Below are 22,803 nucleotides of genomic sequence, written 5' to 3'. Positions count from 1 at the left end.
TAAGGTTTGTTAAGATGCTTATTAGCAGTCTGTCAGAAAAACAGAAGATGTTTCTTCTTACTTATTCAAACTGCATCTAAAAACTCAGTTTGCGCTCTGGGTTACACACAGCAAAAAAATTTCCAGCACTGAGCGATGACTTTTCAGTGACATTTTACTTGGAGTCGATGTACTGTAAGTTGACTCAAGTGTTGTTTGTTCAGAGTCTTAAAGTGTTAAATGTGCGAGCTTACATTAACAGCAGCGGCACGACGTGTCAGCTTATTTGGCTGCTCGGGTGGATTTTAAAAAGGCCCCTCTGGCTCTAATTTAGACAAACACAAAACAACAGATGTGAAGGATTATGCGTGTGTTGTTAATGTGAAGTCACAGTCAGAGATCCAAAGGACAATTTACATGGGTAATGTACCGCACCGCATGGAACATGTAATAAATGGTCTACCACATCTAAATCAGTGTCACTCTGTACACATTTAGTGTGACTGTAATGTCGTCTTATCACGTCTAAGCGTCTAAGCGTATCACGTCTTGACTAAACTGGGACTACCGCACCAAGTACAGCTTTCTTTGACAGACTTCAAAATTCTGCTCTCAGTTTTTTTTTCCTAACACACAGTGCTTGGCAACCCAATCGCCGCAGAAATGTTGGCATTGTACGTTTCTTCAAATCACAGATACATCACATTTGTACATTAATAGGTAGCGGATATGTTGAAACCTTCAACAAGGCTTTAAATGAATGTGTGTTTAGATTTAGGCACAAAAAGCTCTTGGTTATGGTTAGGAAAACATCATGGACAGGACAATGCACCATGTCATGCCACAAAAGCTGCCCAAGGAACGTGACAAAGAGCTCAAGGCATCATCCTGGCCTCCAAATACCCCAGGTCATATCTGATTGAACATTCGTGGGACGTGCTGTTACCCCAGAGGTACCCCCAATCCATGGTGGGGCCTCCTTGGACCTGACTTGGCTCGGACCTGTCAAGGCATGGACACAAGACCTCTGGAGGGTGTCCTATAGTGTCTGGCACCAGGACGTTGGCGTCAGATCTTTTGGGTCCTGTGGGTTGTGAGGTTAGGTACCAGCACGTCCCACAGATGTTTGATCAGACTGGGATCTGGGGAATTCGGAGGCCAGGTCAATGCCCAGGTCTTGGTCATGTTCCTCTGACCATTCCTGAGCAGTTTTGTGGTGTGGCATGGTGCACTGTCCTGCTGGGGCCACAGCTACTGAGGAGTGCCACTGCCATGAGGGGGGGTACCTAGTCTGCACTGGTGTTTAGGTAGGTGGAGCACATCAGGTGGCAACCACATACATGTCAGAGCTCAAGATTTCCCAAAAGAACATTGTAACAAGATGATTAATGTTGTTCACATCTTAATGTTTTGGTTGATCGGTGTACGTCACTTTAGAAACTCTCATCACCTGCACGTAATGGGGACAATAATATATAGTTCCAAATTTAACGTAAAGAGCAAAATAATATATGTAAACAATATATGAATGTAGTTAACATTAAATTATGTAGATGCAAAATAATGAACCGAGAAGACAAGACAATCTACTGGATACATCTTCACGAAAATAAATCTCATCTTACAGTATGAAACATACAAATGTAACGCATGTGTGGTCTTCAGGAGAGTAAAGTGCCAACATTTCCCTCAGGCGACTGGGCCGTCCTTGAAGAAGTATAGAACGTGCTTGTTTTTTGTGTCCTTTCGAAGTCCAGGCACTTTTCCAAATCTCGTCTGTGTTCACTGGGCCGGGAACAACATCTGTGGAGCAGCTTTGTCAGGGGACCTGAGGACATCCCAATCTGCTCACAGCTCCGAGACATAGTTTTTCAGCAAAGTGAAATTATAAATGGTTTCTTTCGCTGCCCTTTAACTTTGTGATTTTGGTGATTTACACAAATTTAAGTCCTTTATTAGTTTGTTTCGTTCAGGATGTTGATTGGTGGAGACATTAACTGTAAACTGATACAGAAAATGTACAAACGGGTGGCTAAACATTGACCAGAATTCAAGAAATTAAGTGTTTGATGCTGAAAATTTTCTGATGTTTGACCCACAAACCCCAGGTTTACATGCTTGCTTTCAGACAGCTTTCTATAGTTACTAGTAGGGGTGGGGGGGAAATCGATAAAGCAACGTCCCGTCATATTTTTTATGTGGCAATATCATATCGTCATGCAGTGCCAAGTATTTTTGCTGGTGGAAAAAAATGGCTAAGGTGAGATTAATAGACAAAACTTTTTCTCATTAGATAAAACAAACTTTGACAAAGGTTCAATATATTTTGTTGCAATACTCAGCATATTTGATATCACAACGATATTGTATCATGACTTAAGTATCGTGAAAATAGTGTATCACGGATCCTTTGGTGATTCCCACCCCTAGATACTAGCAAGGATGGAAAATAATGTTTTCTGTCCACCTGCCATTGTAGCTGGTGGATCCAAAATCTACCAGCCACAAAAGCATTTGGCTGGTGGCTGGTGCTAATTTCCAATCCTGGTATTGGTTTCTGTCAATATGAGCCTTTCATTCATGTGTTTGATGCTTATGAATAATAAATAGCTTTCTTTTAAAGGCCTCTGTGTCTAGACATGTGTTTAATATGTATATGACATTAGAGAAACTGTCTTGTGATACAAGTTGTCTGATTTTGCAATGACCTACAATACATTCATGGGATGTTACACACATTAGGGCATAGTGGGGGTTTCCATCTGTGTCTCTTCTTACATGCTGGTTTGTTGCAGCCATTCATTCTCAGCAAGAGTTGTTGCTTGACGCACAGGTGCACTGTGATCCCTGACCCTGAACGTGCGTAATTACGCAAACGTGCCACACAGATGTGGGAATGTCCGCACGGTCGGAGGTTAGTGGAGCTATTAGGCTACATTAAGTTTAAATCAGTGATCGAGTCGGTGAAAAGCTAACTTGGTGCACCCACTGATTGGAGCACAGTGTGTGTTTTCTTGCATCCTACCTGATTCCCGAAGACTCCGATGGAGCAGGCGGTGGACACCTCCTCTGAGCCGAACCACACTGACGCGATCCTCGACGGCATCCCGAGGATGAACACCTGCGCGAAGGAGCAGGAAAACTGTCCCAGAAAGGTGACGGGGAACAGGTTGGGTTTAACGCTGGCCACTTTGATCCACGTGCCCGCACAGTTGAGCGCGGTGGCCACCAACGCGATGACCCGGAGCCCCTTTTTGTCCAGCAGCCAGGTCACCGGGAAGATAAAGGGAATGTATGTCAGCATGTAGATCATGGACATCCAGTCTATGGTGAAGGCGTCCACGCCGTAGAACTTCATGAAGATGTTGTTGATGATGCCGTACTGTATCCATTGGAAGGAGTTGCACAGTGAATAGGAGCTGAAGAGGAGGACGATCATCCAGCGCCGCTTGTACAGGCGGATGGGTCGCAGCGCTTCATGACCGTCCAGCTGACTCGGATCGTCGGCGCGCAGCACCGCGTCACCCGCCTCCAGCTTAACATGGTTCTCCAAGTCCTCTTTAGTCTCCTCGTCTTGTTTAGTCTCTCCTAGCGCGTGTTTCTCGCTCATATTAACCCACTCTACTAAATATACTCATGGAGTATAAAGTTCACACTCCGACCAACTCGACTGCTGTGGGTTAAAACCACATGCAAACTGAAGTGGCTGAGGGTTGCCCTATTTAATGGGTGAACACTAAACACCCAGCGCTGTGATCGTCACACAGGCCTACAGCTTCATGTTTTTACAGCTTAAAAGCAGAAGTTCAATATAAATAAATGCTTCAAATCTCCAGAAGAGTCAACACGAAACTAGTGAGAGCTTCACAACTTCCAGAGTACGCGGCATTTCCTCCCTAGCTGCTGCAGTGGTCGAGCTCACGCCTGAAATATGTAGGCTACAATCACAATGAATTAGTTATAGATAATTTCATGAATGACTAAGAGCCGTTACGGACTGTTTCCGAGTGTACACACGTGTAGGAGCGTCTGCTGTGACCCTACACCCGGACCTAAAACCGCATTGGGATCTTGGAACAAGTCGGTCAACTCAGGCACAAGGGCGGAGTTTCAATAAAGTGCTCTTTGTGGTGTCTGAGCAGCATGTAACACCGAGATATCTCACTTTTACTACACTTTGTAACGTCCTTAAACGCCACCGTCTCTACTCTGATACAGTCTGTAGTGGAATTTGTAAAACATGCCATTTATAACCACTTATCACTTCCAGATTGAACAAAAAATGCTAGTATTTCGCCTATTTGGCTTATAATAATGAAAAGATCACAAAAAAAGCGAATGTCATGAAAGCCTCAGTTGTGTTCAGGGACAAAACATTAATTCATACCCCCTCATGGCAGGCTATGAATGATTATTTTTGTGCCTGGTGAACAGTGCCATCTAGGGACTCCCTCCTCCTCACATAAATAAAAGGTGGTTTGTTACTGTCCCTTGTCTTATCAGGACCAGAGCAGATTTCACTCTCTCACACACGCACACACACACACACACACACACACACACACACACACACACACACACACACAGAAAAACACAGCGTGAAAGCATGAATAATGACAACCCAGTGGAGGTCAGAGATGATCACCTAAAAGGCATCACATTTAATAAATATCTTTAGCTGGGTCTCCTCACAGCGTCATCACCAGTACACAAGTCAAGACCCTTTGAATGCCCATTCTTCACTGCCAGCTGTTTCTTTTTTTTTTCTTTTTTTTTGGTACATTGAAGCCTTATTTTTTTAAGGATCTCGACTTTATACATTCTTTTTGTCCACAATCAAATCTGTCAAAAAATCTCCTGAGCATTATCGATCTACATTTACACACTGAAACACATTAATAAACACTCAAAACATGATGGGATGACAAAAGGTGCTCTCCATGACAATAGAAATTTACAAAAATACTGTATCGTCTGAGTCACCTGAACATACAGTAGTTTTTTTTTTCTCCCGATGTAAACATAGACTGGTTGATATTCTACTCATGGAGCCATTTAAAGGAGCAGTGTGTAGGATTTAAGGGGGGGTTTAGTGACATCCATCGGTGAAGATTCTTATCTCCTGGTTAGAATTTTCGCAGTGTTCATCGTTCAGGAGGTTTTTACAAAGAGCCAAATTATCCACAGAGGTTTCCTCCTCTTCAAAATAAACAGACAAGGTGATTTTTAACCTATAAATACACCGAATAAAGCAGTTTCACAAAAATCTGTGTTTCTCTGACACTGTTTGGCATGTTTGAGACAGGCCGCTAGCCCAGCACTTGCTAATGCGTGCTCAGCTTTTTTCTCTGATAATCCAAGATACAGACATTCAGGAGGTTTTTACCGAGAGCTTAATTATCCGCAGAGGTCTCCTCCTCTTCAAAACAAATCGATCAGGCGATTAAAACCAGTAAAAACACTGAATAAAGCAATTTCATATTACAAATCAGTGATTTCATGGTCGCTAGCCCAGCAACTGCTAATGTGTGCTCCACTTTTTTCTCTGATAACTTAAGATACAGACTTTCAGGGAGTATTTACCAGGAGCCAAATGATGCGCAGAGGTCTCCTTTTCTTCAAAACAAAATGACCAGGTGATTTAAACTAATAAAAACACTGCATAAAGTCATTTCATGTCACAAATCAGTGTTTCTTGGATGCTGTTGAGCTCGTCAGAGACAGGTCGCTAGCAACTGTTAATGTGTGTGTCACATTTTTTCTCCGATAACTTAAGATCCAGACATTCAGGAGGTTTTCACCAGGAGCCAAATTATCCACAGAGGTCTCCTCCTCACCAAAACTAATGGACCTGGTGATTTTAGCTGGAACCAAACAATAAATCAAGCAGTTTCATGTTAAAAATAACTGTTTTTCCGGTGCTGCTCATAATGGAGGGGCTGCTAAATATGGCGGCCAACACGAAAATGCAAATGGCACATTCTAGCGCCAGGGTTTGGTTTGTTTGTTCTGGGCTAGTGTAGAAACGTCTCCGTGGACAAGGACACACTCCCTATGTAGATATAAACAGCTCATTCTAAGGTAACGGAAACACATTGATTCTTATTTTCAGGTGATTAAACACTAAAGAAAACATATTTATTACTATTCCACTCCTGCCATGACATCCCCCCTAAATCCTGCACACTGGACCTTTAAGTTCACACACAGATCACTGATATTAATCAGGTAAAAGCAAAGAGATGAACACAAGCACAAATAAATACTTTTCAACACTGCTTGTTACAGTTTGGGGTCCATACTGTCATCGTTTGGCGGACATGTTGGCCTGTTATACTCCTCAGTTTTGAACAACACTTATTGACACATCTCCAGTCAGTCTTTCTCTCCATTGAGGTCAGTCATCTGTTCGCAGCACGCCCTCAGGCCGCCTCAGTTGTCAGTCAGGTCAGTGCTGGTAGTGTGGTACAGTGATGTGCTGATGGTGGTAGCTGCTGTGATGAGGAGGGTAGAGGAGGTCGGGGGTCTGCAGAGCCAGACCGGTGCACTGAGGTTCGTGACTGTTCAGCACGGAGGTGAGATACTTGGCCTCCTCTGTCAGCTGCTTCACCTCCTTCCTCAGGGCAGCGTTCTCCTTCTCCAGGTTCTCACTCTCCTGGAAACACAAAGCGACAGGATGTTAGAGCAGAAAGGTCTTAGATTTAGTTAGATTTGATGATTTAAAATAATATCTGCAGCATATTCTGTTTCCATGCAAGTATTTTTGCAAGTTTTAGTGCTTGAACCACAAATCTGAATATATTTTCAAACCAGTCGCAAGAATAAATGTTGAGATTTTACTTTCCCTCATACCACGGATATGTGGATGTTAAGGCACAAAAACGTCTTGGTTACGGTTTAGGAAAGATCATGTTTTAGCCTAAAATGCCCGGTTTTGGTGGCACAATGACAACTGAAAATTCTGCCGATGTCTTGCAAAAACTCCCCCTTTTTTGAGCACAATCAAGGTTGGAAACAACGTCAATGTCTTGCTAGAAAAACAACACTTTTAGTGGCACAATGTTGCTGGAAATGCAGCTGTCTCGCTAAAATACCCCCTTTCTGTGGCATAATCATGGCTGTAAATGATGGTTATGTCTTGCAAAAAAAAACCACCTCTTTTGGTGGCACAGTTGCCCCTGAAAATGCCACCAATGTCTTGACAAAACTCCCCATTTTTTGAGCACAGTCAAGGTTGGAAACAACCTAAATGTCTTGCTAAAGAAAAAACTTTTTGGTGGCACAATCACCACTGGAAATTCTGTTGATGTCTCACTAAAACAACCCTATTTTTTTAAGCACAGTCACAGCTGGAAACACCAGCAATGTCCTGCTAAACACCCCCCTTTTGTGGCATATTCACAGGTGGAAACGATGATGATGTCTCGCTACAAACACCACTTTTGGTGGCACAATCACAACTGAAAATGCTGCTGATGTCCTGCTAAAGTTCTCCCTTTTTTGAGCACAATCACGGCTTGAAACAACGTCGATGTCTTACTAAAAAACACCACTTTCGGTGGCATAATCATGGCTGGAAAAGCAGCTTATGTCTTGCTAAAACCTTTACCTCTTTGTAGCATAATCACAGCTAGAAATGCCTCAATGTCTCGCTAAAACACAGTTTTTTGTCGATCTCGAACAGTGGTCTGCTCCTTGGCAGCCATTTCACCTTTAGGTCACGACATCGACCATCCCCTAGACCTACTGAAGCCAAAGTCAGCTCATATACATGTAATCAGAACTACATCTCTTTAGAAACGTTGATATGATAGCCTACGTATGAAAGGCACAAATGTAACGTACTTGTGGTTTGCAGAAAGGCACAATGCCAACATTTTCTTCTAGCAACTGGGCTAAGATTTTACCGCCGACCATTTTCCAAAGCATTAAAGATCTACTTGAATGTATATGCTGAATGGATGACAATGACTGTCTGTCTGTTGGTTTGTTCACCTCTTTGGTCCAAACTGATATATCAGTACAGTATGTTCTCCAGAATTTTAAAACAACAGACTTTGATGATACCCTGACTTTTATTTGGCACCATTATGTGGCTGACATTTGTAGTTTTGAGTGAAATTAATCCACATTCCATGAAATCTGGTGACAGACTTTTCCACTTCAGCAAACCCACGGACTTTCCCATCAGTTTCAGTTGTACTTTGTGTACATTAGCAAACATGAGCTAACACACTAAAGTAAGATGATGAACTTAGTGAACACTATGCCTGATAAGCATCAGCATGTACACGAGGCAAGACCCCTTGGATGCCACTGTTAGCATGTTACATGCTGGCTGTACTGTAAAGCCTCACAGAGCTGCTAGAGTGGCTGCGGACTGTTTCTAATTTCATGGTAGACAGTAGTTTCCATTCAGTTCGGTAAGTGTCAGCATCAACATGTATGAATCTTTCTTGAGATAGGTCATTATATATAGTGTATATATCTGATGAATATTGTCATTTAACGCAATATAATTCACAAAAACGTAATGTAGACATTTATTATTATGATGGATTGTCTATCTCAAGCAAGGCTTGGCATGTCGATTTCTATATATTGTACAGGAGCTGTGTGACAAGTCATGCTAGGAAAAATATATATTCAAAAAAAGAATACTAGAGTACTCTGCGGAAATTTTTGGCAGGGGTGTAGGCTAAAATACACTTTTAAAATTTTCTTAAAACCTGACTAAAACAGTTGTATGCTCCTTTTATTTTTGTCCAGAGTAACCTTATAACCAGCTGGTAACGCAGGTGAAATACTGGATTGTTGTTTTGCATTTTCACTGTCTTAGAGAGACATGTAACTGTCAATTCAAACTTTATAAAACTAAAATTAATGAAGATGAAAGGTTGCTCTGGAGTCAGCAAAAACACATTAAATCTACAGCGAGACTTATCTACTTTACTGTAAGGTAAACAATGTTGTGAAAGTGCATAGTCCTTCAACATTAACCCATGAACACTGATTCAAATACAGAATTTACACTACAAACTGACTGAGGCACCACAATCTTACATTTTGGATGACATATGCATTTACCAAAACAAGGTCTATAGAGTATCTTTCCTACTGATCATCACCTTCAGAGATCATACAAGTAGAGCAAACTCTACGTGAGCAACTGAAAGTCTTTTTGGTGTGGGAACAGCAGGGGAGAAAATCTTCCACTCGGTTAATGAAAAGGTCATCGCACCCTGGCCGAGAGAGTATAGCACTGAGCTGTGCGTCCTTACTGTCAGAATCTTTGGGCAAACCCCTGTACTTGCGTCACTTAGCCAAATACAGCCCACTGCTATCAGCGCTTTACAAGAAGTGACTGCCTTTTTCTCCCCTCCTGCCCACGACATACAATTTACACAGAAGAAAAAAATACTACTGAAGAAACAGGAAATAAGGCACGGTGTCACAGAGAGGGAAAATTCGCCTTCCTGTTTATCTACTGAGACGATGACAGAGAAACCACAGTATGCTCTGTGGTCCCCTGGTGTTCTCTGTGACTCTGACAGGCATTAAAGACATTGATAACACACACCAAGTTTCACAGGAATGTATTCAAATCTCTGGATCTACTACTGCCTACAGTTTGGCTTTTCTGAAGGTCACTATCTCCTCAGTTTATTTGATAAAGTTCACAGAAACAGCTGCTCTGAGCAGGAGTACAGTGCAGCACAGATCATCTCAGCTCGCACGAGGAAGTCACACAGATAGTAGATATGTGGTCAGTGTGTCGAAATGTGTGCTGATGTAAGATGTGACAGCATGTAGAGTTATTTCAGGGTATAAAGGATCCGTACGATAATAGCATCATTACTGGAGAAGCCACTGTGTTCGTAGATTTAAAGATCATTGAAGATTTGTAAAGAAATCCAAAAATGTCCAAAATGTCGAAGGTCTTTGATAAGCCTTCATCAATGAATGAGCGACACATCTCACGTCAAACAACTTAAACCTGAGACAACGCTGACTAGAACTATCACACGAAATGAGTTGTATAAAAGAATAACGGGGGCAACAAAACAAAGCAGTACGCCCTTCTGTTATCATATTCAGCGCTGCACTCTCTGGTGCTGGAATCTGCTGCAAAAAGGGAGTGATTGCCCACACGTGCTAATTTATTCCTTAAGCTTCTGCAAACACACAGAGCAGCGTCCAAGTGTACAGCCCAACAGAAGCCATGACACATCGCCACATGGTCAGGTGGCGTTTCGTAAATATAGTACAATCTAGTTCCCAGAGGCTGCTTGTCAATCGGCCCATTTTATCATAATTTACGGCAAAAACATTGAGATGACATAACTGTTCTTTAATCTAGAATGCAGAGGTGTGGACTCAGGTCACATGAATTGAGCTCAAGTCAGATTTGAGTCACAAATTTGGTGACTTGACAAAAAAGCCTTGCAACTTGACTTGGAGCTTCACACCAATAGCTCATGGCTTCACTTGGACTTGAGCCTTTTGACCTTTAAATACTTAGTGTGCAATGAATCACTTCATTTCCTGAATGAGCTAACGTTACCGCTTTTCATTCCCAGGAAGTCGACACTTGATTTCCCACACTTTGTTTGAACCAGTCCGACAGCATCCAATGAAGTTACAGGAGAGAACCATGGAGGACTAAATTTACGTTTCTAAGCGCCAGTTTGAATAAATGATACTGAATAAACGAATAGAAGTATGCGACAGGTATGGGTTGAAAGTTACAGAAGGAGAGGCAACAACTACCAACTTCGGTTGACGTTTGAAGTTGCACAAAGAACAATAAGTCAAGACTAATGGTAAATGGACCTGCATTTCTTCCGACTACTCAAAGCACTTGTTACACTACGAGTCACATTCACACGAACGTTCACACCCTGATGGCCCAGGCTACCATACAAGGTGCCACCTGCTACTCAGGTTTTAACACATTCAAACACCAATAGAACAGCCATCGGGAGCAATTTGGGGTTCAGTATGTTGCTCAAGGATACTCTGGCGGGGGGACTCAAGAAACTGAGGATCGTCCGATTAGTGGACGATCCGCTCTACCTTCTGAGCCACAGCTGCCTGATATTAACATTGTGAGCCAATGCTTAGCAAACTGTTTTTAACAAACAAAGCAAATCTTGAAAAGCATTCGTATTTTTTGTAAATAAAGAAAGAATTTCCCAGTTTGGGATCGATAAAGTACTATCTATCTATCTATCTATCTATCTATCTATCTATCTAAATTCAGTTTTACTGGTATTACATCTGGTGAGGAGCAAATTATGACTTGTTTAAGACTCAAAACTCCAAGTTCAGGACTTGGGTCTTGACTTAGAATTTGAATGCAAAGACTTGAAACTTCCATGTGACCTTCAAAACAATGACTTGGTCCCCCCTCTGCTAAACAGTGCTAACGTCACTCCATCACTCCGTGCAGGATGCCCTAACCAATGCTACATCTGCTGAACATCCTTTAGTGTGTACCTCCAGCATTGCAGTACAATAAAGCTATAACTAAATGACAGTTTTTGGGGTTAGAACAATCTTCCATCTTTTTAGTTTGTGTCTCTTTGGCTCCTAAGAAGTATAAGTCAGTGTTAAATGTTGCTTCTGGTGTGTGTGTATGGGTCCCTCACCAAGTGGAGGCTGTCAGCTTTCTGGGTTTGCCTCATCCTGCTCTTCTGAGCAGCGATCCGGTTCTTCTCTCGCCGGATCACCTTCTTCGCATCATCTGAGGAGCTCTGACAAAACACAAACAGTTAGTGTGAGTGCAATGACACAAACACCAAACAGGTGGGCACAGAGATGTTCCTGACCCTGGTAAAGCGATGCTCAGACTGTTGTAGATTATGTCAACGGTGGGTTTATGTGCGAAATGGAATCATGGTCTGTTTCAACGACAGTTTGACAGAAGATGGGTTTAACTTTACACCTAACATTGAAGGGCAGGGTCTGGGAGTGGCTGAGTCATCAGTTAGGTATAACGCACACCCTGTTTCATGTCCTGAACACTCAATTTTCTTGGTATCGTAATAAGTAATCCATTTGAAAATGCTGAGTCAGTTGTACATCAAAGAGATAACAAATTCATTATCTAACGTCTTCTGAACTGTCCGTTAACGCACTGCTGAAAGACCACAAAGCAACTGCTGTTGCTGGAGATTGCTTTATCCACATGCAGTGAGGCTCCCAGATTGTCACATGTATAAAAACATGTAACATGTAACATTTAATGTATAAAAACATTATAAAAACAGCATTTATTTCCACATGAGAGCAAGAAAATGAGCAACAGTGTGCAAAGGGACTGGCACATGTGCTGCAAGCCTCACATGCAGGGAAACGTACAGCACACACTGTGTTTAACACGCTGTCTGTTCCTGACAGCTCTGAGGGACTTGCTAAAAAACAAAGGATTCCCACAACTTGGACGAGTGATACATTTTTTTTTGCAATTCACAAAAGCCTACACTTGAAGCGAGTCATGCCTGCAGCCCATGTGTGCATGTGAAACACTTCTGGAGAAGCTGTGAAAAGAGCCAACAGAGACAGAACTAGTGTCTCGTTGATAGGCTGTGCTGCTGCCCACTGAATATGCATCAAACACTGCATCCAATCACAGATTTAGGAAGAATATGTACCGTTAATTTCACAGGATTTGTGAATCTATAGATCGTCAGTGTAACAAGGATGTAAACAAGCACATTGTCAAGAATGGAAGAGCACACTTACCGGCCTGCTGCCAGGTGATGGGGACTTGTAACTTGTGTCATTGCTGTCAGAGCCCTGAGCCATAGCCAACCGTGGCGACTGAAACCGTGTGTCTTTGTCCACTTCTGCTTTGTGTTTTTGAGTTTGTGTGTGTGGTGTGTGTGTGTGAGAGAGATAGAGAGAAAGAACGTCAGAGAGAGAGTCTATGTACCAGAACGAGTGCTGAGAGGAACTTGGCTTAATGAGTCTCTTTCTTCCCTCTTTTCTTTTCCTTTCTGTCACTCCTCCTTCTCTTTCACTCTCTCGCTCATGCTCTCTTCCTTTATCTCTCGCTCTCGCGCTCTCTCTCTCTCTCTCTGTCTCTCTCTCTCTCTCTCTGACACACACACACACACACACACACACACACTGTGAGACTCGGTGTCTGCCTAATTAGCTGTATCTGATGTGACTTCTGGTAAGAATCTGGGTAAGTTGCATTAGACTGGAAGTCACATGTCTGATGGAAAGTTAAAGCACATAAGGTAATCTTGTAAACTCCAGAAAAATAACATAGTGGAGGGGTTTAAATTACAATTTCAGTAAATATGAGTGGATGTTAACGGCTTCAAAACAAGTTCCAAGTCCTATACCGACAACACTACTTGTTAAAAAATAATAATATTGTTTAGGAGTTAATATTTGGTGGCAGAAAAACCAAAATGGAAGAAAAACTTACCACTAAAAGACATGATATTAACCTTGCTGCAACCTTTTCTTTACTTGTGATTATGTGTGTTTGTGTGTGTGTATATGTGTGTATGTGTGTTTGTATGTGTGTGTGTGTGTGTGTGTGTGGCGGGTTTGGTAAGTGTGTTAAGCAGCCATCATGGGCATTCCCGCTTCCTCTTTTTTTAGCCGCCGCACACGATATGTTTCGACCAAATCCTCAAGAGACAGCGCATCCTAAAACTCCACATGGATGACTGCTTTGTGCACATTTACACACATTTCATGGTGATTTCCAGAACCACGCTCATTGCTCGCCACATGCCAGCTGCGACAACATGAGGCCACGTCGAGGGCCCGGAGCTCCCCTAAACCCCACCTAGAATTCCCTCAATGTATTTTACTCTAAATGACTAGCTGTGAAGATGCTGAAGTCAGTGTGGGGGAATCTTCCAGAAAATGTACAGGTTGAGGAGGTTAATTATTCACTGAATGTACACAGGGGGTGTGACATGACACATGCTGCAGCTTTAACGTCCAACGAGATCTGCATTGAAGCGCCAGGGTGGACTATGAAGCCGCATATGTGACTCCTTGTATTATTTTCTTGTTTACCCCCATCACGAGGTAGCATTTGGTGATGCAGGAACAAGATTTTCTTGTGAGAAAAAAAAAAAAGAAAGAATCAGGACCAAAACAGCTTTGCTTGGCAGAACAGCCCTCCCACACAAAAACATGTTCTACCATCACAGGAATTTTGAAGAGCTTGGGCACGGCCAGACATTTCTAATACTTGGCATTTAACGCTGTCCAAAAGAGTTGAGAACTGTAAAAAAGAAAAGAAAGAGGAGGAAAGCTGATTAGTCAAATTCTGCTTTAACAAGGACACAGACACAATACAGCACAAATATAGAAAAATAACAAATCTACGGCTTTAGTGCGGGCCAGTTTCTCTACTGAGCTTAATTCTAAGCCTTAAATGACCTTAAGGCGGTGGGGATATGGCAAGTCCTGACATACTCAGAAAATGTGCTTAAAGGTGCGGTGTGTAGGATATAGGGGCATATACTGGCAGAAATAGAATATAATAAGCTTGTTTTCTTTAGTGCGTAATCACCTGAAAATGAGAATACTAGTGTTTTCGCTACCTTAGAATGACCGATTATATCCACATAGAGAGTGCCAGAGATAGACTATAGATGCCTCACTGACCGCTGGATCCTACATCAAAGGCACTGCCATGGTGATAGACTTGCCTGTAAACAAATGAAGGTAAAAGGGGAGCTGTGGTTTTTCTGGTTCAAAATCCTATAACGTTCACATTTCCTAACTGATAACCATGAGTCATTTCAACAGTCAAAGGTTTATGATCCACAAATAGTGGGAATAAGAGTTTTGTCTCTAGTCGAGTCTCTTATTTTTTGGCAACAATAACCACTGGACGCTCATAAGAGGAGTTTTTGATTGGGTTATGTGAATTTAATTACTTATCATAAGAAATTATGTAAACTCATGTTTGTCAAGCATGAACTTGACTTATTATCCTTGGTTAATACTTGTGGAAGTGTCGCTATACAATATGATTTAATGTGGAAGTGGACCAGCTTTCAACTAGCTAGCATGCTAGCTAGCTAACATGATCTGCTTATTGATCAAAGCAGAATATAGTAACTTTCACCAGTGCTCATTTTATAGAGGCCACCCCAAGAAATTAACTATAACATTTACATTTCTTAACCAATTGCCATGAGTCATTTTAACATTCAAGGGTTTAGTGGGAAACATTTTTTGCCCTCAGTTAGTCTTGATTTTTTTGGCTAGCATGCTAGCTAGCTAACACTGTCTACTTATTAACTCCTCTGTCAGAATATAGTAACTTTCATCAGTGCTCATTTTAGAAAGGCCACCGCAAGAAAATGTGTTCTTTATTTATGTAAAATAATACAAGTTTAAATTGGTCCCTGTTTATCCAGGTACGATCCTGGGAAACTGAAAGGCTTGCTAACGTTAGAATGCTAGCTAACGCTGGTAGCTGATGGCCATTGTTCAGTGTTTTTAAAAGTTTAAATCAGCAGGTCTGTTTATTTTTGAGAGGAAGAGACCTCTGCGAATAATTTGGCTACTGGTTAAAAACCTCCTGAATGTCTGGACCTTAAGTTATCAGAGAAAAAAGGTGAGCACACGTTAGCAAGTACTGGGCTAGCAGCTGTGATGAGTAGAACAGCATCAGAGAAACACTGATTTGTAACGTGAAACTGCTTTATTCAGTGTTTTTTATCACTTTAAAACACCTGGTCCATTTGTTTTAGAGAAGAAAAGACCTCTGTGGATAATTCAGCTTCTAATAAAAACACCCTGAACAATGAACGTTGAAGGAATTCTAACCGGGAGTTCACCCTTGGCACATGGGTAAGTTTCAGCTTTGTAATTGACAATCTTTACCTAGATGTCACTAAATTCTACAGACTGTCCTTTTAAATTTATTTAAATGTTAGATGGATTATGATGTGGTCAATATACAGTACAGGCCAAAAGTTTGGACACACCTTCTCATTCAATGCGTTTTCTTTATTTTCATGACTATTTACATTGTAGATTCTCACTGAAGGCATCAAAACTATGAATGAACACGTGGAGTTATGTACTTAACAAAAAAAGGTGAAATAACTGAAAACATGTTTTATATTCTAGTTTCTTCAAAATAGCCACCCTTTGCTCTGATTACTGCTTTGCACACTCTTGGCATTCTCTCCATGAGCTTCAAGAGGTAGTCACCTGAAATGGTTTTCCAACAGTCTTGAAGGAGTTCCCAGAGGTGTTTAGCACTTGTTGGCCCCTTTGTCTTCACTCTGCGGTCCAGCTCACCCCAAACCATCTCGATAGGGTTCAGGTCCGGTGACTGTGGAGGCCAGGTCATCTGCCGCAGCACTCCATCACTCTCCTTCTTGGTCAAATAGCCCTTACACAGCCTGGAGGTGTGTTTGGGGTCATTGTCCTGTTGAAAAATAAATGATCGCCCAACTAAACGCATAAACCGGATGGGATGGCATGTCGCTGCAGGATGCTGTGGTAGCCATGCTGGTTCAGTGTGCCTTCAATTTTGAATAAATCCCCAACAGTGTCACCAGCAAAACACCCCCACACCATCACACCTCCTCCTCCATGCTTCACAGTGGGAACCAGGCATGTGGAATCCATCCGTTCACCTTTTCTGCGTCTCACAAAGACACGGTTGGAACCAAAGATCTCAAATTTGGACTCATCAGACCAAAGCACAGATTTCCACTGGTCTAATGTCCATTCCTTGTGTTTCTTGGCCCAAACAAATCTCTTCTGCTTGTTGCCTCTCCTTAGCAGTGGTTTCCTAGCAGCTATTTGACCATGAAGGCCTGATTCGCGCAGTCTCCTCTTAACACTTGTTCTAGAGATGGGTCTGCTGCTAGAACTCTGTGTGGCATGTGTTAACTTGCGATTTCTGAGGCTGGTGACTTGGATGAACTTATCCTCAGAAGCAGAGGTGACTCTTGGTCTTCCTTTCCTGGGTCGGTCCTCATGTGTGCCAGTTTCCTTGTAGCGCTTGATGGTTTTTGCGACTCCACTTGGGGACACATTTAAAGTTTTTGCAATTTTCCGGACTGACTGACCTTCATTTCTTAAAGTAATGATGGCCACTCGTTTTTCTTTAGTTAGCTGATTGGTTCTTGCCATAATATGAATTTTAACAGTTGTCCAATAGGGCTGTCGGCTGTGTATTAACCTGACTTCTGCACAACACAACTGATGGTCCCAACCCCATTGATAAAGCAAGAAATTCCACTAATTAACCCTGATAAGGCACACCTGTGAAGTGGAAACCATTTCAGGTGACTACCTCTTGAAGCTCATGGAGAGAATGCCAAGAGTGTGCAAAGCAGTAATCAGAACAAGATGTAAGATTTAGAGGGCTTTGGTGGTATCTAGCAGTGAGGACTCTCTTCTCCTGGTTAGAATTCCATCAGTGTTCATTGTTCTGGTGGTTTTTACTGGGAGCCAAATCATCCACAGAGGTCTCTTTCTCTCCAAAACAAATGTACCCATGGATTTAAACCAGTAAAAACACTGAATAAGCAGTTTCACGCTAAAAAAAACAGTGCTGTCATTGCGGAGGGGCTGCTAACTACATCACAAAACCATGAATAGCTCAATCTAGAACTTGTGTTTGGTTTGTCTGTTTTGGGCTACTGTAGACACACAGTGGTGAAACATGGTGATCTCCATGGACGAGGACCTGCTTCCTATGTAACAATAAACAGCTCATTCTAAGTCAACAAAAACCACAGCAATTCTTATTTGAAGTGATTATACACAAAATAAAACATGGTTATTAGATTTTATTCAATTTCTGCCAAGATATTCCTCAAAATCCTTCACAGAGGACCTTAAATTGTGACGTTTTTCAGGCGCATTTCTGGACTATTTCATTTCCAGATTATCAAAACAAAGAAAGCTTTTTGCTCTCATTTAATTCACGTGCTCAGTCGAGCTCTCAGCAGCTGCAAGGCCTCACAAAACAGGTTCAATTGCAGCTTACGAAACAAAGTTTAAAGCTTAACACAGTTTCTCCATCCTGAGAAAATTTAGTAGAAGTGACAGCTGATAAGTACAGTTTCAATTAATATAAGCAAGTACTGTCAATAGTAGTCTCTTCTTCTCCTTCTTTAGGGCCTCACTTAGTTGGAAAACCCCCTGAAGGGCCAGTTATTTAGATAGCAAACTGAGATGCCCTCATTTGTGGTCTCCCTTCCTTGGAAATGACCGTGGGAGGTTTCTAATAAGCACCGAAATATTGAGGGAAAGTGAAGAATCGTGTAGACGCTGATGACTGTAAAAATAACACTGATGCACGTATTGTGAATTTAATTATACTGAACACAGTATTCGCTTCAAAACAAAGGCCACCTATGAGTCACTGCAGCAGAGGTGTAAAGTCCAGTCTGTAAAAAGTTTTTTTTTGTGTCGCAGTTTTGATTAAGTCAGCAATTGCAAGCTATAACCAGGAGATATACATCTACGGTCTTAAATATTATGCTGATATTAAGTTATTTTAACCCCCTTAGATACAGATAAAGACTTTGGTTTCAAACTTATGCTGACAGTCTATGTGCTGTTACAGGAATAGAAATACAAATGTCACCTGTCTGTCATTTTAAAATATGAATATGACCCTCTGTGAATCTGGGAAACACCCTGTGTGGTAAATGCCCACCACAACATAGCAGTTAGGTTTAGAAATATAGTAAAGGCTGTTAAAATGATTTCAGACAGGAACATTTATGACTTTGAAGCCACTCGAGTTATTCCAAAATCCTGTACTGTTCGCATGTTGCACAAGTCTAGATGTGAGGCAACACTTCCTGAGCAACTGAGGACATCTTTGAGATTTTGGTCCACAAACGAACCATTTTAAAATCTGTAATTCTTTCACAACTATAGGACAGACCCTAAAATCATAGATCAGGGTTTTAACATTCTGATATGCAGCTGCTGGGAACTAATCTAAACATTTCTATTTGGGGTTTAAACATGAGAAAAGGTGAAAATAAATATGCTTACAATTGTACGTGTACATGGTTAATATCACTATCTGTTAATTATTTGAACAAACCTATTAAAACAGTAAATATTTTCTTAATATTAAGAGTCAATATGGGAGCTAGTTTGTTTCAGTGCCACCACATTTCTGTAGCAAAAACCGCAAAGATGAAAACACTGATAAAAGCGTGACGTTTGTTATGGTTTTGTTCGTCAATGACGGTTTGATTGAAGCCACTTACCGTAGTTTGTGGCTTTTAACTGACACCACCCACCTCATGAGAGGTGGTGCGTGTGTTTGGCAGGTGTAGTTGCAGGTGTCCTCCAGGAGGAGGCAGTGTGGGACACAGGGAGCAGCTGGTTAGTGAAGGTTAGTTGATGAGAATAAGAAGATGAAGATGAGTGATGAAGGTGGTGTGTGCTGTGCAGATGTGTCGCGTGAGAGTGTGTGTGTATGCAGAGTAGTGTGTGTATGTTAGTAAAAGACTGGGTCCCGCTGTATTACTCAGGCTGCACTACAGCGTCTATTCACAGGCGCGATCCCACTACTGAGCGGCACGGGGGCTTTGACCTGCTCCGTTTCCGACCTGGGCCGGTGCACCCCTCCTTAGACGACCTGGTGGTCCCGAGCTCCCTCAGGAGCACCATATCGATACCGAACTTAGTGCGGACACCCGATCGGCATAGTCCGCTGCAGCTCAGAGCTCCTGAGCTCAAACGGTCCGCCAGCCTCAGCCTCCCGGTAGCTTGGATTACAGGCGCGCGCCACCGCACCCGGCGAGGAAACAGAAAGAGTCATAGTGCTTATGAATTGGAGTAAAGTGACGTCATGGCTGAGCTTGCTTTGGCGGCATCTAGCGGCGGAAAATGAAACTGCAGCTGCAGAGATGAAGGCTGAGAAAACATGAAACTATCAGAGAAATTAAATATAATGTGGTGATTTATCTGTTTGTTTGAATCTGATATTTTACCGGTAATGTCTGATAATATTTGAGCTTTATTTACTGTATCTACTGTGTGTAATGTGGCTGTTTAAACCGTTTATCTACATGAATATCTGTCCAGTCTCCCTAACACACAGAGCAAATCTATAAACTAACTAGAATATACAGATGATTTCATAAAAAAAAGTTATTTGATTACTTTTTGATAAAGTTATTTAAAAAGAATGTCTTTTACTTCTTTCACTTTATAAAACACTTTTACATCTATATCTTGTTGTTATATCTGACTTGACATTTCTGTAGAGGAAATATATAATAAATAAATCTTGAATTTATAAATAACGTCACTCATACATAACACGTATGGGCAAACAAGGCTAGAATATACACGTTTTCATTTTAACATCCCATATGGAAATGCAATACATGATATATATGACCCTACATCAAGAGTTATATTGTCATATATGTTACCTAAGATGATATATTATTATCACATCCATACATCCTCTGGATATATGAAGATAAAAGTTTAAAACAAATATAAAATAGGCCTACCCATAGTGAAATGTGTATGTATATATAAAATATCTTACACAGTATTTTATGTTCCTACCATACTATATGTTAACAATATTCAAGTTTATTAAAACAAAATCAACACTAATTCACAAAAATTAAATTAAGATATTCTATATGCACAAATAATAATATATAATGTTGCTGTATTATATGCACATAAATGTACATATTTGTATAGGCTAGACATATGTCAGTATATGAAATTTCAGATTCTGTTTCATACATAGTTTGTACATATTTAATGTACAATAATTTATGTACACATATTATATTTTCATAAGGGCTGATTTATTAATGCCTGTTTGAATCTCATATTTTACCGATAAAGTTTCATAATATTTTAATTTAATTTACTGTATCTACTGCGTGTAATGTGCATGTTAGAACCGTTTATCTACTGTTATAAGTGGTTTTCAAACTGTTTATGCCCAAGGCACACCAAAGGGCAAGCCAAAATCTCAAGGCACACCTCTATTTGTATCTGTGCACACTAGCCTCTACAAGGTGTGTTATCACAATTTACCACGACATAAATGTTTGTTTTTATTTACAAATTTTAAATAACAACTGTCAACCAACTATTTCTTGTGAAATATTTAACAAAATGATTAATGATTTAAACTTTTTAAAATTTCATCAAAGCACCAATAACACATCAATTTAAACAGGAAATGTTGTAAGATAATGTCAGATAATGTGATGTGTCACGCACTTATAATTCCCACACATGAACTGCAACAAATAGGTTCCCTGTGATGTTTTTTAAATTAAGTTACATTCAGTTCAATTTTTATTAGGAAATCGATGTGACCAACATACTGATACAGTCAATTAAAAATCCATTCATAACTTTTTGTAAAGACCTAGTTGAATATTGCAATAATAATGTGAGGTTATCACAGAATCCCACTGCATGCCTGGATCAGTATATATTAACTAGAGTACAGATGTTTTCATTTTAACATCCCACATGGAAATCTAATATATAATATATACACCGATTAGCCAAAACATTAAAACCACTGACAGGTGAAGTGAATACCATTGATGGTTTCATTACAGTGCAATGTTCTGCTGGGAAACCTTTGGTCCTGGCATTCATGTGAATGCCCCGTTACACATACCACCCATCTAAATGTTGTTATAGACCAAGTACCCCCACTCAATGCGACAGTACCCCTGATGTCAGTAGCGCCTCAGCAAGGCAATGCACCATGCCCAACTGCAGAAACCGCTCAGGAATGGTCCAAGGAACGTGACAAAGAGCTTTGGGCGTCGATCTAGCTTACAATTTCCCAAGCTTCCAATCTGATCAAGCATCTGTAGGACAGAGATCCTTCGTCTGGGCCTCAACAGGCCAGAGCCAAGTCCGATCTGCGGTGGGGCATCTGCCCTGTTGAGACATGGAGACAGGACCTCTGGGGGTGTCCTGTGGTTTCTGGCACCGAGGCATTGTCAACAGATCCTTTGAGTCCTGTGGGTTGTGAGGTAAGGTGCCAAGTGAATTTTCAATTGGATTGGGATCTTGGGAATTCGGAGGCCAGGTTGACACCTTGAGGTCTTAGTTACGTCCCCCAGGCCATTCCTGAGCACTGCCATCATTGAATGCACCCCCCTTGCGCCTTGAGTAGGTGTGAGGTATTAGTGAGGTTGAACCCATGAGTGTTTTTATACACTGTCTTTAAAGTGTACAATGTATAAAAACACTCATGGGTTCAACCTCACTAATACTAGTTCAAAAACATGCCAACAACACTGAGAGGAAGGTATAATGTAAGAAAAACCATAATAAATCACCCTCAATGATACATGTCCAAAAGTCAGAAGTACATAGTAATGATGGTACACCACAGACAGAAATAAACTGCACAGGAAGACGTCCAGCAGTTTGATGCTGTGTCACGTGACATCACTACTTATTATAGCAGCAGTGTCCCCCATGCATTTCAGTGGTGGGAAAAATAACAACTCAAATTGGGCAGCATGGTGGCGCAGTGGTTAGCATTGTCACCTCAAAGCATGAAGGCTCCTGGTTCTAACCCAGGGTAGAAGAGTGCAGAGTTTGCATGTTCTCTCTGTGTCAGTGTGGGTTCTCTCTGGGTACTCCAGCTTCCTCCCACAGTCCAAAGACATGCAGGTTAATTGGTGACTATGAATTATCTGTAGGTGTGAATGGTTGTCTGTCTCTATGTGTTAGCCCTGTGATAGTCTGGTGACCTGTCCAGGGTGTACCCTGCCTCTCACCAAAAGTCAGCTGGGATAGGCTCCATAAAGTCCATTCATATATTTGTTA

At 41.3% G+C, this 22,803-nt stretch overlaps 2 protein-coding genes across 2 annotated transcripts in view; both read right to left on the bottom strand.

Annotated features, from left to right (window-relative positions):
• The window catches only part of flvcr2b (FLVCR heme transporter 2b), a 38,304-nt gene extending 34,236 nt beyond the window's left edge, over window positions 1-4,068 (bottom strand). Inside the window, exon 1 of the mRNA XM_049589431.1 lies at window positions 3,005-4,068. Within this exon, the coding sequence (XP_049445388.1) occupies window positions 3,005-3,589 (585 nt within the window). The 5' untranslated portion in view covers window positions 3,590-4,068. The remainder of the gene's footprint in view (window positions 1-3,004) is intronic.
• A 620-nt stretch (window positions 4,069-4,688) lies between these two features.
• Window positions 4,689-13,455, bottom strand: batf (basic leucine zipper transcription factor, ATF-like). The gene is made up of 3 exons (XM_049589204.1): window positions 12,727-13,455; window positions 11,631-11,735; window positions 4,689-6,634 (listed from the first exon to the last, which is right to left on the bottom strand). The coding sequence occupies exons 1-3, from the start codon at window positions 12,787-12,789 to the stop codon at window positions 6,428-6,430; spliced, it is 375 nt and encodes a 124-aa protein (XP_049445161.1). The 5' UTR covers window positions 12,790-13,455; the 3' UTR covers window positions 4,689-6,427.
• Between the last annotated feature and the right edge of the window lie 9,348 nt (window positions 13,456-22,803).

This window comes from Epinephelus fuscoguttatus, linkage group LG11 (assembly GCF_011397635.1).
Source record: "Epinephelus fuscoguttatus linkage group LG11, E.fuscoguttatus.final_Chr_v1".
Lineage (NCBI taxonomy): Eukaryota > Metazoa > Chordata > Actinopteri > Perciformes > Serranidae > Epinephelus > Epinephelus fuscoguttatus.
This window is presented reverse-complemented; position numbering and strand designations above follow the sequence as displayed.